At 41.9% G+C, this 16,467-nt stretch overlaps 1 protein-coding gene and 1 long non-coding RNA gene across 3 annotated transcripts in view; one reads left to right on the top strand and one right to left on the bottom strand.

The window, feature by feature from the left end:
- Positions 1 to 2,294: 2,294 nt before the first annotated feature.
- LOC130142064 (uncharacterized) lies at positions 2,295 to 9,151 on the bottom strand. The gene is made up of 3 exons (XR_008819283.1): positions 8,752 to 9,151; positions 3,004 to 3,139; positions 2,295 to 2,455 (listed from the first exon to the last, which is right to left on the bottom strand). It is a non-coding gene; the product is annotated as an uncharacterized LOC130142064 (long non-coding RNA).
- Positions 9,152 to 9,483: 332 nt separating this feature from the next.
- ATP2A2 (ATPase sarcoplasmic/endoplasmic reticulum Ca2+ transporting 2) overlaps positions 9,484 to 16,467 on the top strand; it is a 48,672-nt gene continuing 41,688 nt past the window's right edge. The window contains exons 1-3 of one of the 2 annotated variants that reach the window (XR_008819831.1): positions 9,484 to 10,270; positions 11,373 to 11,390; positions 11,485 to 11,567. Coding sequence is in view for 1 of the 2 variants with exons in the window: in XM_056326476.1 (XP_056182451.1) it covers positions 10,153 to 10,270; positions 11,373 to 11,390; positions 11,485 to 11,567 (219 nt within the window). In the remaining variant the exon portion in view is untranslated. The remainder of the gene's footprint in view (positions 10,271 to 11,372; positions 11,391 to 11,484; positions 11,568 to 16,467) is intronic. The other variant, XM_056326476.1, reaches the window with a different exon arrangement.

The raw sequence follows: 16,467 nt of genomic DNA, 5'->3' as shown, positions 1-16,467 counted from the left end.
CATAGGTATAAAGAGCTACACAAGCATTGTTCTAGTTCAGTGATGCCATGAACGCCCCAGGTGAAGGCAGCACTGATCAGTACAGCTAAGCCAATGTAGGATAGCAACAGTGCTGGCTGTATTCTTTCAATGACTGCTGCAAAATTTCTGGCTGCCACACCTAAATTATTCCTGGAGTACCTAGTGCTCCTCCTCCACCTCCTGCATGGCTGACTGAAGCTACTACCTGGCCCTAATTTTGCAGCTAGTCTCAACAAGTACAGTAAACAGTTCAAAGCATTCCTGGTACAGTGGAGCAGATGTGAGCCAGAATTGGCTTTTAGCAGTTGCTACCCAAAAGAAACATAATATATTTTCCAGTTATGAATTCTGGATAAAAATTATGAACTCTAGATAGACAGTTTGTACTGTACCTTCCATTTCAGCTACAGATGTGAAACAGATTTTTGAATTTGCAGTTAGAACAAGGTAAGACAATGTCTGCTAATGCTTCTGCTTTCTGTTTGCAGACATTGGAAAAGAAAATCTTTTTTCTCCACAGTGGACTGAGTTTTAATCCAAGCTTCATTTCACTGCTCCATTGACAGCAATGTTACACAAATGTGTCCAAGAAGCACAGTTTGGAACTGTATGTTTTTCACATTTCTGTGCTGTAAACAAGAAAATTAGATTATTTTATTTTTCATTTTATTTAATCATCCTCTCACACCACATATTTCTCTCTTTTTCTGCATATCACTATATTGCCTTTGAATGTTGTTGCTAAATGTCATTATTTTTATTGTACAAATACAACAAAGAGAGAAAAAACGCTTATCCACATGGGCCAGTGTTAGAATCAGAACTGTGGGGTTTACTTCTAATCCACTCCTCATTAACAGAAAATTCAGAACCTTCATCTACTATGCACTTAGATTTAAAACATTCTTTTGCCCAGTTCAGAGATACTGTATTATGTCTCCAGCTGGCTTTTTTCTTAGAGCTATACAGCTGGAGTACAAAAGCATTCTGAAATGTCCCAACTGAATTTCAAATGAATATCAGAAATAGGCAAGGATATACATGATACATGCAGAATATGTATCCAGGGAAATCACAGAAGATCTAGTTTCCACTAGTTAGTTATACATAAATTATTTAGGCAATCTTAGTAAGCCTGTTGATTAGCTGGAGGCAAAGATATTTATTTTAGGTGTACTTAGGGTCAGGATTAACTCATGAAACTTGGATGGCATTGCCCATGAAACAGCTAGAATCATTTCAGCAACCTCATTCAAAAATTAGGTAGTCTCCTTTTTTTTTTATCACTTCGGAATTATTTTTTAAATTTTTTTTAGTTTTCCTTAACAAAGAGGACAAGATTTTTTAAAATCATGTGATAAATGTCTTACAAAACTACACTAGAAACTATTTAGGGTGACTGGAGAAGAAACCGTACTGGGAGCCAGGAGACTATTTCTATTTCTGCTATAGATATGACTTTGAACCTCAGCTCCCATTTTTGTGAAATGGGGATGATAATACTTACTGTTCTCTCAGGGATATTGTATAATGTAATTTTCATTAAGTTTATGAAATGCTTGATATCCTTGATTAGAAGAAGTTGAAAATGCAAATTATTAATCAAGTAACAGTAATCACAGTATCAGCAATAATAATAATAATTATAATAACAATGGTTTTAATGTTTTAAATATTAAATTATAAGCTTGATAGCATTGTTCTCTTTAAAAGCCCAACCTGCACCTAGCAGGAAGATCTCTGTAGCTCCCTTCTAGAAACAAGAATGCTGCCAGCATAGTTTCAACATGGGAGTGGAAAAGAATTCTTTAAAGTTCTCCATCTGAGCAATTGTAGGTGGTAACAATGAGTATCTTTTCAATATTGCTTTGTGACATGGGAGCAGAAGCAGCTTTAAGAGCTTAACAGTATTTTTAAAATATGACTCAGGAGAGGTTTTCTTTTTCTAACAGAACTGAGAAAAAAACCAAAGCAAACCACCCAGGAGTTAAACAATCTTTTAGAAACCCAGAACCCTGAAATAGAACAAGTATTGTAGGTCAGGATAATTTGAGTTCACGTGCAACACAATTAACGTATAAGAAATCTACGCATAAACAACAGAGAAAAACAGATCTCTTATATTGGAACCTTGAGCTCTGACAGATTAATCATAAGAATTTTTGTTCTGTGAGGGACCCAAAACTGCCACAGGTAATTTGGGAGGTTAAAGTTCTTTTGAAAAACTATAATTTTTGTGAACTACCTATATAGATTGTATTGAATGGCAGAAATCAGAGGAAGGTGAGGAAGCAGAAACACAAAAGATCAATATAGCATTTATTCCACTATAAAGAAAGAAAAACATGTTCAGATTTGTTTAGAGTCCCATTAAGGCAGTCTGGCAGTTTGTCTTCCTTCTGAACAGCCCATGTTAGCAAGCAGGTGTGAAGACCTTAAGAAAGGTAGGGGAAAGTATAATTACAACAGTGTAATTGCACCCATTAATCTTACCACATAAAAATTGCCCCTTAAAAAGCAAAACCCATGTGGACTGTGGGTTACACAGACTTCTGATGGTTCAGACTGGAAGAATTTAACTGGTAAACAAAACAGCATTTGGTTTCAATCCCTCATTTTGTCTTATTTCATGAGAGAGAAAAAAATTCACCATAAAAGAATTTTATATTAAATAGAATTTTGGAAATTCTATTTAATGTACCACATAACCCATGAAAGAGCTTGTTTGATGGTATACAATCATTTTATCAATGTCTGAAAACTGAAGTGTGTTACTCCACTATGTTACTAATAACCACCTATGACTTTGGAGGAAATCTCCACAAGAAACACAGAAAGTAACTTCAGCTTGTCTCATATCACAAAATGTCACAAGTCTAATAAAAGTTGTAGTCATGTGCCATTAGTCCCAAACAATGGCTGAAAATGAAGTAATCACCATGCCTAAGAAAAGCTTTTCAATCTTACATTATTGCTACTCACCTACACAGAATGCACCTGAATGTCTTCCTTTCAGTCTTGAAGAAGTCTGAGTGACTTTTCATTGTGATTCAGCAAATACATGAAGTGACGGACACCTGTTGCATGGTGGAACTGTTCAGGTTATAGTACTGTAACACTGAAAAAAAGGAAATATATATTGTTTATACTACCTCGATTACAGCCTCTGATAGGGTCAAGAGATGAAAAAAGAAAAAAAAAAGTTTTGAAAACAAGTAATTCAGATGGTTCGCTTTAAAGGAAGAGTCTTAACGTACACGGCCTGAGTAAATAGAAGGTGAAATATAAAAAGCTGGCTTTACTGAGCTACCTTCTGGTTGTCATTGGTTGTCAGATGAATAGAAACATCAGTATGTACAGACTAATACAAACATATGAAAAGCGTAGCTGTTTGTGTATTTGGGCATCCTTTCCTTCACCCATCCTATCGCTGACAGGATCACGCACAGCACTGCGGATGACTACAGTGCACACCGTTTTGCTTGCAGTGTACAAGACTTTGGTTCTGTCCCCATAAATATCTATGAAGCAGGAAAGGAATTCGAATTTGTAGTGCCCCTAGAGAGGGCTAATGGTACTATTAATCTACAGTAATTATTGCCCTACCTTGTAGCTGGTAGTTTCTAGAACTTGTCATTAGCCCCCTAAGTACCAGGCTAGCTCACCTGAACCTGATTAATACAAAACAGTGTACATTACATGTTGAAGAGTGTGCAAGGTAAACTCTAAATGCCATGTTAGCATTTCTGTTTCTAACTTACTCAAGAATCACAAAAAGAAACCATTCAAAATAATTAACTGAAGTTTTAACACTCTAAGAAATGAGGCTATGTTGTGTCTTTATGGGTCCAGCTTCAAATTGGTACTGTTCTCCTGGGTGACAGCTTCAAAACCGAAGCAACGTCTTTGCTCAGGAAGTGGTGGTCCATGTCCCATAGCAAAGGAATTCAACTTTCACTACACTGTTAAGTTCTACAGGTAAGTACTATATAGTATGATCACAGCTATGACATCCCAATTAGCCATCAATTTGTTACAGATATAAAATTTAGGGCAAATTTGTAACACCTTACAAAAAACAAATCCTTCCATTTTATAAATATTGTGCTTGGCCACACAGCCTTCTACAAGCTTGGTAGTATTCCTAGCCTATTCTACAGAGAGCAAAATTGAGATCCAAAAGCACACAAGGGATATTTACACAGGAAAAAAAGTCAGCTAGCTGCCAAATTAATCAGAATTAGACCTTAATTAGATGGGAAATTCAGGTCAGGATGAGATAAGAACTCAAATCTCGTGGGTACCAACCAGTGCTTTATTTCTAAAGTTGCAGTCCATTTATAAGATGGCAGTCAAGCTCATTTCCCTTTAAGAGAAATTACTTGGCTATCAAAAAAGGATAAATTATTTTTCTCAGATATGCACGATGGATCTTGGTTCTGACATAATGTTGTTCTCTCCCATACTTCTAGATCTCCTATTAACATCAGCATGGGTTAGACAAAAATATTTTTCCAAGCAGGGGAATGGAAACTTTTGTGGCAAATACTCTAATGAAGTCTTTGGTGACAAATCAAGTGACAATCAATAGGATATAGAAATAAAAGAAGAAATCTACTAAGCCAAGCGGTGATCTCTTATAGTTACTGACATCAGAATTTGTCTCACTGTCTCTTTCACACTACCCAGGCAGCAGGCAGCAGGAACAACAATCCAGTTCTGGAAATCTCCCAGTAGCAACACTATCCTTTGTGTTCACAGTCTCTTGGTCTCAGTGGAAGTAAAATTCTACCTGCTGCTGATACAGGAACACACATTGCCTAGGAATAAAAATTATTCAGAATAAACTCAGATTATCTTAATTATCAAAATTCAAACCAATATTTTATCACTAAGTTTTCTACTGGGTTTGTGTAACTGTTTCATCTCAGTATTTTTTGCATTTTGCTGTTTAAGCTATAAGCTTCTTAAAGGGAGAGAGGGGGAAAAAACACCCTTGACATAATACCATGAAATCAAAGAGCAAGCTGACTGGAAAAAACAGTTGCTATATTTAAACTGCATTATCCTATGACAGAACTGCAGTTTTAAAACCCTTCCACTCTGATACAGCACTTTTGCGGTATTTTAATATGTCTTAGTAGATTTCAAGTGGCTGAAACATTTTAATAACTGTAATTTAAGAAGAATAAAATAGTATTGTAAGAGGAACAAACAATGCCCCCACTCGTCACGCATGAACTTGTATTTGAAATCAGTTGGGGTAATAAGAGCAATGGGTTTGGTGGTCTCAACCTAAGCCCCATTAACCAGCAATTAGCCAGTCTGCAAAAATCATGACATAATTTGGCACAGTTAAGCAGAATAGTATAACTTTATGTCTAATGGAAGAGATTCAGGCCTGAAATAGGAAGGCTATCACCAGTCAGCATTCAGGTGTATTGGCTCAGCAAACCAGCATTTTGTGTAGTACTTGTCTGTGCTGTGTTTGGGTCCAGTAAAAACTATTAATCTTCTTTGAAAACTAAGCTACAAAACATATGTTTTTGCGTACAGCAAGAGACAATTCACATTATGACCAGTAACTCTACTGTGAATCTGCTTTGCAGCAATAGGGATGACTTAATGTTATTGCAATTTGAAGGAAAGCATCCTGCAGTCCTCTCTCAGGCCAAATTCCCATTTACTTCAATTAGTAAGCATTACAGGAACCATTTTAATGCTGCTGCCCGATGTGTTGGCTGCTGCTTCTAATATATTACAGTGAAAAAAGACAGGAGGCCAAATGTATGAATGGTGTACTTCCATTATGTGAATGGAATTTCATCAAGGCAAAAGCTGGCCCATTTTGTCGTGTTTGTTTCCAAGGTACCGCTCTAAGGGGTTCCACTCTAAAAACAAACTGCAACTTCACTTCGCAGCAGCAAAATAAATTTGTTTCCTTCTTTCTTAAAGATGGAAAACGTAAAGCTATTTGCACCTGCTGAAAGTGCGAATCACCTGGAAGCTTTCACGGGCTCATATTGCTTAAGGTAGAGCTGACATGCCATCGTTCTGATTGGGGTCAAGATACCCATCTTGTTAAGAGACAAGACAAATTTTGTAGGAAACTTTATGAATCCTTGCATAGCAATGGGAAATAACACTGATTTCAGTTCACCATTCTAAATTTGTATGATAGCAAGTGATGCCAAAATTAGCAGGTACTGCTTCTGCTGCAGTATCTACATGGGTATTTGTAGTTCATTCTGCACCATGCTGTCTAGACCAAGCATTGTATCTGCAAATTTTCCAATGTGCAGCTGTCAAAAGATCTTAAGTTATTTGAATTTTATTCTGCTGTGGAAGAGAAAGACCTGTAGAACAGTCCTTAATGCAGTCATTCTCTCAATATTCACTAAGCCATAACAGAACACATGACAGAAAAAAACACAGGCAGAGGACTACGCTTGCAAATTCTCTCCAGATTTTATGTAGGGGTCTATGTTCAAAAGATGGAGAAAAAAGGGGAAGAATCAAGTCTTCTTAATGGGTGAGAGAGAAACAATGGAAGTGGAGTTGTCAAGCTGTAGCTGAACTAGTGAATCCCAGAGAATGCCAAGAGTTCCCCAGGATTTGCTCAAATGCAAACTCTGTTTGCTTTCCTAGCAGCATTTCCCCATGTTAAAAAGTCAAACTGAAAGGACGCCATACCTACTTTATTATATACTATGTCAAGCTCTAATTGCACATGCCATGGTTCTGGTATGCTTAAAGTAATTTTCAGAAGCCTTTTTGGAAACAGGCATAAAAATTAAACCAACAATGACATACAAAGTATATCACAGGCAGAAATAATATGAAATATGACCCAGGTCTCTTTCTAATACCAGTTTGTTTTGAAAACGGCTACTGATGCTTGATTGTGTTGCACATCATGTGTTGCACTTTTACATGATTTGAAAGTAATACTTTAAAATAGTAAGAAAATGAAATGCTGGACTTTGAAGGGCTTTGCAGGTGCTCTTCTATATGAAGGCTATAAAATACACTTGTGTGTAAAAACATTGTTGTGGTAAATGTATTTTTACAAAAAGCCTACATGTAGTGCAGGCTGTGTTAACATGGTAGAAGGGAAGAAGAAACTACTCATATAGATGTACTGGGCTGTTAGTCTGTGAAATATGTTAATTCAAGTAGCTGACGTTATTCTGTATATAATGATTGTAGAAATTATGGATTTTTTGGTGTTGCACATGCACGTAATATGGGGACCAACACAGTCTGTCATGCAGAGGTGTCTTCAGACAAAGGTGTGTACGTACATACTCGTGTGCTAGAGGATACCAAAACCTAAGGTGTGGGCTATCTGGTCCTGTGACAGCCATCAATCAGCAGTTCTGTTGGCACTGAGTGTGTATTTTCAAAGACATACTGTTTTGCAAGAGTATTAATTTCATATGCATGTGCATCTTGTGACTTCAGTTGTTCTGGGGATGATTGGGGTCATGTGTTGATACAATATCAAGAAAATTATTAAAAGTGGTTAAGAAACATACAGTAAACTATATAAATTACATACAACTGTCATGTTGACATTCTTTACCACTGTAACAGTTACAGTATGTCTATATATGTGCAGTGTGAAGTAGTGGTATGAGAAGCAACACAACTGTATGCTGTTGTGTTCACAGCCAATTCAGCATTTGGCCATGCTGATTAATCATGCTGATAAGCAAGATAAAATTAATACGGGCAAGGCATGGAGTAAGTAATTCCCATACCTCAACTAGGTCATCAGATCTAACTCATGAATTTTTATTTCAGAACTTCCCTGTGAAGTGTAGGCATGTTGTCAAGTCATCCTTTTCTGGATGTTGGCTAGTTTCAGAGGAGTCTCTTTTAGGACAGTTGTACTTTTGCTAAAGAAGATACAGGGCCACACATACCCTAGAACACCGTGATTTTATATTGGCTGTCCCCTCTCCTTGCTTCTTTTGCTAATACAGAGGTAAGACTCAAGATATTTTCTTTCTAGATCAGATATACAGTTTCTTATAGGATGGTACTGTGGGTGGTTTGTAACAGTGGTGGATACACAGATTGTATGTAGGATCTGCATTTATGTAAGCCAGCACACATGTAGAGATCAGCTTTTACATTTGCACACACGAATACATCACTTAGCACCGAGTGCTTTTAAGGGAAGGTATTTACATTTTGTACTCGGTCACTTGCTGTGTTGTGTATTGCAGGTGTCATTTATGTCAGCTGGTGCCAACCTCTCTGTTTGTATTGTGTTCATTGAAGTTTCTGTGAATTACTGAGTGGGATGGCAAAATCAAGTCAGTTTGCTGTGTTCTATACTGGTCTGTCAGTCTGTGCCAGTTATCGAGATACTGCGCCGAGGAGAGCTGGTATCTCACACCACACACGCTGCTGAAATCACACTGTGCAGTTTATACCTCCTTACGTTATCTCTGTGCATGCCAGGGCTGAGTGTGCGCGTCACTGTTATGCTGGCGGGGCAGCGTGCGATGGCTGCGAGGGGAACCAGGGAAGTTGTGCAAAAGACATTGCTCAGCGTCAGCGCAGGCCTCGTCAGAGCAGGGGCAGGACCTCTGGGGAACGAACCTGCTCTGCGCCAGCATGGAGGGCGCGCAGCCCTTGCTTCTCCCACCTCTGGCGCACCCACCCTTAGGCTGGATGAGGCTCCTGTCACGACAGAGGCGAGCGCAGCCCCTCACTCACCCTTAGGCTGGATGAGGCTCCTGTCACGACAGAAGCGAGGACAGTCCCCCCAGTGAAGGCTGACGCTCCTGTCGCGACACGCGCCGGGGCAGCTCCGCGCCAACCCCCTGCGCCGAGACGCCTATCGCGACAGGGCGCACCCTGGGCGGCGGGCGCGGGCAGCTCCCCTCAGCCGGCGCGCGCTGCCGCCCGGGCAGCCCCGCGCCCCCTCAGCGCCCGCCAGGCGCGGGTTGAGGCCGGGACAGAGGGCGGCCGCGGCGGTTCACGCTGGGGCGGGGGGGGGGGGGGGGGGCTGGAAAGCGGCCACCCCACCTGCGGGCCTCTCCCACTGCGGAGCGGAAGCGCTCCCGCCGCCGCATGAGGCCTGCATCACCCGCCTCCGCCTCCTCCGCCGAGCCGACGGCGGGCGGCCGGCCGCGCTGCGCTGCGCAGGGCCGCACCAGGCGCCGCTGCCACCGCCTCAGCGCGGCGGGCGGGGCCGCGCCTTCCCCCCGCCCCGCGCCGCGCGTCCCGCCAATGAGCGGCGTCCACATGCCGCGGCGGCGAGAGGGGCCCGGGCGGCCCAGCTCCCATAAGTTACATTAGAGCAGCCGCCGCCGGTGCGCGACCGGAGCGAGCGGGAGGCAGCGGGGAGGCCGGGCGTGGGGGGTGGGCGAGCCCAAGCCGTGACGGCGACAGCGGCCTGGGCCGGCGAGGGGAGGATCGGGCTGCTGGGGTGGGGTGGGGGGGGTGATTCTGACCCTTCCCGGCGGAGGGGAGGCGGGCGGCGGAGCAGCTGCGCCTTTTTCAGCCCCCTGCCTCCAGAGGCCGGCGGGGCCAGGCGTGCCGTTATCGCCCTCCGCGGGGGCGGCGCGCAGCCCGGTGAGGCGAACGGAGAGGCCGCTCAGCCACCTGGACGCGGCCCACCCCCACGCAAGCAGCCGCCGCGCCCCGCCGCCGGCGAGCCCACCGCACGCCCTCCCGCGCCCTGAGGCGACAGCGGCCGGGGGCCCGCGCCTCTCTCCTCCCGCTCAGCGGCTGCCCGCGCGCGGCCGGCGGCGCCTGACGCCCCGCTCATCGCTGCCGGAGAGGCGGCTCGGCTCCCTCGGCGGCCGTCTGGGGTGGGAGGGGGGCGGGGGCTTTTTTTTTTTTTTGACGGCTTCCCCCCCACACTTTTTTTTTTAATACATTTTTTTAATTTTAATTTTTTTTCCTCCGCCTCCTGGGGGAAGAGCGAGGCGCTGAGGTGGGCTCGGGGGCTCCTCTCTTGCGGGAGGGGGTCTATGGTGATAGCACGGGGGTGGAGGGGGAGAGAGCGAGGGGCTGAGGAGGGGGCTCGCCGCCGCGCCCGCCGCCGCTGAGGAGGAGGAGAAAGAAGAAGAAGAAGAGGCGAGGCACCATTTGCTGCTCCCTGCCCCAGCCATGGAGAACGCGCACACAAAGACTGTGGAGGAAGTTTTGGCTTATTTCGGCGTTAACGAAAGCACCGGGCTCAGCCTGGAGCAAGTCAAGAAGCTGAAGGAGAAATGGGGCTCCAACGGTAGGTGACCGGGCCCGCCGCCGCCGCGGGGATGCCGGCGCTGCCGCTCGTCGTCTCCCCCCGCCCTCGTCCCGCTCCCTTTCCCCCCCCCTTTTCTCTTTTTCTCTCATCCTTCTCGGGGCCCTGTTTCGAGGCCTGACGTGCGTGTATTTGCAAAGCCGGCATCTCTTACAGGACCCGGAATAGGAGCGAGGGAGAGAAGATGGCTGACTTGAACTCCACCTCGTGGGTTTCTTTCATAGCCCGAGCGCACAGGGCTGCTTTGGGAAGGAGGATGTCACCTCCGTTTCCTTTCACCTTAACGGTGGGAAATCTTCTGCCATTCCGAAACCAAGCGCTGTGGGTTCTTTTTTTTTTTTTTTTTTTTTGTGTCCGTCTATGACCTTCATTTTCCCCTGTTTTTCCGTGCCTTTCTTTCTGTGCCTTATTTTACATTCTTCCCTCGAGTCGCGGCACAGAATTCAGCCGATAAGGTGTTTCTTTTTTTTTTTTTTTTTTTAATCCCTATTGCTTGCCCTTCCTAGTCCCCTTTGAACTCCCATGCCGTTGTGTAAAAAATGAAAAGCTGTGAGAAGATTATACGGTGGGGGGGGTTTCGGCTTTAACATTGCTTTTGTGCCTCTTGAATTACTGAATCTAGTTGCAGGGAGATAAAAGGGAGAGCAGAAATAAGAAAATATCCTTAAAATGGAGGAATGAATTTGTAATATTTTGAACCAAGTTTGGTGGTTTGGCTTTTTTCAGTGAATGCGGTGGAAAACCTTTGTCAGGCGGCTTTCGAAAAAACGTTTTGAGCCTTTGACCCTTTGTGTGCAGCAACAGCAGAAGTCCCACAGCTGGCTGGAGTGATGACTTGGCTGAATTATAACCCTTGGCACATTCTGGCTAACCTGTATGTGTCTTAAAATGCAAAACTGTCGGGCCTATTCAGATGCTCTGATGAAAAGAGCCACCTTAATGGGGCTTTCAGTATGCATGCCCAACGAAGTTGGATTTGACAATTCAGAAACAGTATCTAGTGGATGCCTTCTAATGCTCTAATGTGTTTCTTCAATGATTTCTTTTCTTTGACATGCTTCCTGGAAAAATCTTCCACTGACAGAGTTACCGGCTGAGGAAGGTAAGCATGCTTGTGAAATCTGCCAATTTCTATTAAATAATTAATCTTTTTTTTTTTTAATGTGCATACTAAATAGCTCTGTTACATATTGCAGGAAAAACCTTACTCGAGCTTGTGATTGAACAATTTGAAGACTTACTAGTTAGAATTTTGTTGCTGGCAGCTTGCATATCTTTTGTAAGTATGAATTTTTTTCCATTTCGTAGGCTTCTGTGTCAGTGACAGATGTTACAATGTATAGGAACTGTTTTTCTTTCTCAAAAGCTATAAGATGCAAAGTAAACTGCTATCTGTTAAATTAGTTGCCCTGTGAATGGGTTTGTGTATGATAGAAAACAAAATGTCAGGGAATCTTTTATTGCATGAGTCATAAGTACGTAACTACACTAGACAGGCATTTTAAAAAGTGATTCTCATTCAACCCAGTTCGCTTATTTGAGGTGGCATTTCCCAATGCTTTTGTTGGCTTTGAAAGCTAACCTTGAGTAAGTAAGTGTTTAACTGGACATTCTTCCTGCCTTTGAGTTAATAGTTATCAAGCTCAATGTATAATCATTGGAAGACATTTTTGGGTGCAGTGCAGACTGTAAATAGCATTTACATGGCGAATATTCCAGTTGCCTTCCCCTCCTGATAATAGCAAGGTGACAGTTGTTGCTTTTGACAGTGACAAGAATGATGACGGCTGTGATGGCACCATTGCTGACCAAATTTGGTAACTGACCTTTGGAAAGTCTAGTCATTAAATGGACATCTTGCTTTACATACAGGATTAAAAGAACAGGAACACTTCTAACTTAGCTTTTTTAAAGCATGTTTAGGCAGTCTTTACATAATGTGTAACGGGTATGTGTTTGCTAAAAAAACTAGAAAACTGGGCAAAAGCTAAGTACAGAAGGAAGATGAAGGCTGTGTGTCTTGAGGAGCTGAACCACAGAAATAAGTGTGCAGAATATTAAACTGTTTAGGTAGGAGTAAAAGTTTATGTTAGACTTTGCCCTGGAGTTGTAATTAACTACTTAAAAAAAAAAAAAAAAAAGCTACAGCTCTTGGGGGGGAGTGGAAATTGTGGTGACTCTTTAGCTAAGGGCAAGCTAATTAGGATGGGCAGAGGAGAATGTGCTCTGAAGCCACTGTGTTTGATGGGGGAAGGGTTGCCCTGTTGTGGCTGCTGCAGTATATACTGTGTTGCTGATCCTCCACCAAGAGAGGCTTCAGCTATCCCCACACTGATACCTTTCAAAGTACTTTGGATTTTGACATGTATACACCATAATCAGCTGAGCATTGACTGGTGGCATTGGTCTTGACCATGGAGACAGATGTGCTTTACTTGCTCTTCTGTTTCCTGGGAAGGAAATCAGGCTGGCTATAGAAAATTGAGTAACGACATCATTAAAACTTTTTTTTCCTTGTCTCTCCATTTTCCCCTCACAGAGGGTGAGAAGGGGATGTATTTTTGCTCTGAGAGGTCAGTTAGTGTTCCTCCCATGTCATGAGATAAATGACAGTGCAGAAGTTTGTTAGCCTTTCATGCCAAGGTACATTACTTGGTTTTATTATAACAAAGTAAATAAAAAATCAGATTTCACCAAACTTTTAAGCGTTCAATGCTGAATCTGAGTAAGTAGTATGATACCAGAGTAACAGGTCATAGAACATACACTTACACTACCAGGCCCTCCTTGAAAACTTGACTGCATTGAGCTTTTTTCAGTATGCTTGATTTTCCTATCTAATTAAGAGGAGTGTTGGACAGATCTGGGTTCTCTGCTTCTGTGCAACTGGCATGGTATATGACCTTGGGCTACTGCTCTGCTTTCTCTGTCTCCTATTTAAGAGTTACAGATACTCACTATGAATTGATGTTAGTAGTAAAAATTTTCTCTTTTTGATGAAATGTGAAAGAAAAAACCAACATATGTTACAATTTTGGTACTTCAGAAGCAATTCCCCTTTTTGTGTGTTTCCAGCTTTTTTTTTTTGTTGCTCAGAAGGTGATCATCTGTTGTCAGTTTTTCTTACGTTTTAACACTTTTTGTTGATTAAAGCATATTAGAGACTTCTGTAGTAGCTGAAAAGAACTGTTGAGTATGTTGATACAAAGACTGTATTGCAAAAATTGAATGTAATTAACATCACCTAAATTCTGGTATTCTTTACCGTTAATTTAAAAAAAATTTGAAGATTCAGGTATGAGAGAGAGGATCTTGAGGTGAATAGATCATGGTTTTGTGTTACGGAAGCTCTTCTAGTGACTGTGATCATAAATTATATTGGATTCTTACTATCATGACTGGCTGCACAGAAACATCCATCTTTAACACTGAGATTGCATTAGACTTTTGTGCAGAAACATCTCCTCTTACATACAATATAAACCTCTGAGTTCAGAGTGCCTTTTGTGTCCTCGACTCCCACACCCCCTGTCAGTTATGTGTCAGTAAAATAAATCAGACTAACAGCTGAATCTGCGTCGCCCTAGCTGATTGTAGGGGTCATATGCTGCATGTTTGTTGGCTGTAGATACTATGTCCTACATTCCAGGTTGGAACTGCTGTTACAGATGTGCCTAGTTAGTTAAAGCCTTAAGTATGGCTTTTGAAGAAAAGCAACGTAAATAATTTCTGATGGTGTGTAAATGGATCTGCGTATAGGCTTGGACCTTGGCTTGGTGGTCTGTTGAATCTGTGAAGCCTATGCAGAAATACACTCTACAGGTTTATCTCGGCAGTTAAGTGCCCTCATAGCCTGACTTTCTAGGTGAAAGTAAGAGGATGGTTAATTTTCTGTGAACTGTGCCTTCTAATTCTTGCTCCTTAGGTAGCATGTACTCAGATTTACAGTACTTACATTAAAGAACAGCTTTCTTTGCTGTATAAATGGTCTTGACAAGTTGCAAGATGTTGATTGTGCACCTGATGTGGAATAATTCTTTGGTAAAGTATACATTCTTTAAGTAGTGGTGTATGCTTAACCATGCAGTCTTTGCACCACACTAACAGTGAATTTTCTTCTAGGAGGTGCAGCATAGGCTACGAAATCTACCAAAAACTTAAATATTAAGACAGCATCCTAAGAGCATTCACCCTGCCAGTTGTTTCTTTGATTCCTAAACTGACTTAGAACTGAATGTTCTGGGAACGTTTTCTAATAGCAGATATCCATGTTTAGATTAAAACAATATATTGTGATTTAGTCCAGAGATTATTACAGCCTGTAAATTAGCATGAGTATAACCTAATCTGTGTTAAAAGATGAGCAAAGCTACTCTTGGAGGGTAAGATGTGCCAGTAAAAATGATGCAGGCTTTGACCTGAAATCACCCCAAAGCTGCCTGTTACGGTCAGTAGCAGTGAGTATGTGGCATGAGATAAGGATAGCTGTGGGATGCTACACTGACATGCTTTTAGCTAAACTCCAATTACTCAATAGCACCTGGTGGTACCCCTACCAACTGGTGGGTAGGGTCAATAAAACTGAGAAGTAATTGGGTTCAATTTTACTTGGTAGAAATTAAACTCTAGGTGCTATATCTTTTTTTTTTTTTCTCCCCTTTATTGCTACGCTAAACACAGGAATATGTTTATTTTCAGAAATAGAGTATAGCATGTGTGATGGGTGCTTACAGTCTGTTAACCCAGTAAAAATCTTAATTTTTTACTTGGGTGTGGTCAAGATCTGTTGATTTGGGGTGGGTTTTTTTCCTTCCTCTTTCCTTGGGTAGCAAATAAAAATCCCTACTGGATAATGGAACTAAAGAAAAGGCTCCCACGCTTAGTATTTCTTGGTGTTCAGTATAACGGACATGGAACAAGTACCAGAACTACTAAAATAGTTGGCATCTGCTTAATTTTAAGGTAGTTTGTATTGAAAAGAGAGATCAGTAGAAAACAATTTTCTGAGTAGTAGTTAGTACTCTCCCCAAAATGTACTGAATCTTAATTCACAGTATGCTGTGAGAAGAAAGCTCTCTTAAACGCAGTCCATAGTTCTACATGACCCACCTTAATTAGTCCAGGGTTTCTTTTTGTTAGGATGAGATCTTACTATCCCAGCTTGCTTCTAAGTTTCCATTGTCAAAATGGAAAACAAACAAAAATCCTTGTTAGGTTGCTGACAACAAACTGTTTGCTTTTCCTCTGTTAGTGGTAAGTGGGTGCAGCCTGCTGGGCAACAGAATTCTATCTTGAAACTTCCATTCTTTAATTCTTATTTTGTTACTTAATGATAGCCATCGGAGGGAACTTGCCTCCATAACTTACCTGACAATGCAGAGATATTTAACTTCCAGAAATGCGAAAAGTTCTGAGGTCACTTCTGTTCTTCTAGCTGTTTTTCATCAGTAGTCACCTCATTGCTGCCTGACTTCTGCATTGTACCTCTGCCCCCTTTTTTACAAATAACCATGAAAACTTAAGTGCTATTTGCCTGTCATTGTGTATTTTTTTGGCTTACTGTCCTGTAGGTCCAGCCCATTAGGCTTTGATTAAAACAAGCTTCTGCAAGCCATAGCTCTAGCAGCCCTGAAGCAAATGTACTGAAGGGAAGCTGTCTTTTATGCTGCTTACGTTGGCTGTTGATACGGACTTCTGTGTCTTGCTATTAATTTCCCTTGTATTGTCAGACTTGCATTTCTTTTGAGCAATTATCTTGCTCTTTCTTGCTCCTGCCCCGCCCCCCCTCCCCCCCTTAAGCTGCTTAAATACATGGTAACTTTATTGACCATACTGCCTGAACAAGTACATTGGAGATCAATGACCTGGAAATTAAGCTGTACTACATCTGAGTCTTAAAAGTGATTAGGCCTGAAATACGGTGGAGCCCTTCCGAGTAGCAGTCAAATAAAAGATCTCTAACTGTAAAACTCTCCAGGGTCTTAAAAGTGTGCTAGTGGAAACTTTTTGACAAGGACTCAATGCCCAGGACAAGAATTGTCTAGTCTCTACCAGGTTTCAACATATGATCTGTTGTTACTAAAAATGCCTAGTTAAATACTTGTATTCCCTGTTTCAGTCTTTGGTTTTTACTGTGGCTTTGTTTTTACTTCAGGCTACCGTCAAATAATAAACCTGAT

The sequence above is a fragment of the Falco biarmicus genome, chromosome 1, assembly GCF_023638135.1.
Source record: "Falco biarmicus isolate bFalBia1 chromosome 1, bFalBia1.pri, whole genome shotgun sequence".
NCBI classification, from domain to species: domain Eukaryota; kingdom Metazoa; phylum Chordata; class Aves; order Falconiformes; family Falconidae; genus Falco; species Falco biarmicus.
Note: the sequence above shows the minus strand (reverse complement) of the source record. Positions and strands in the feature narration are given on the sequence as shown.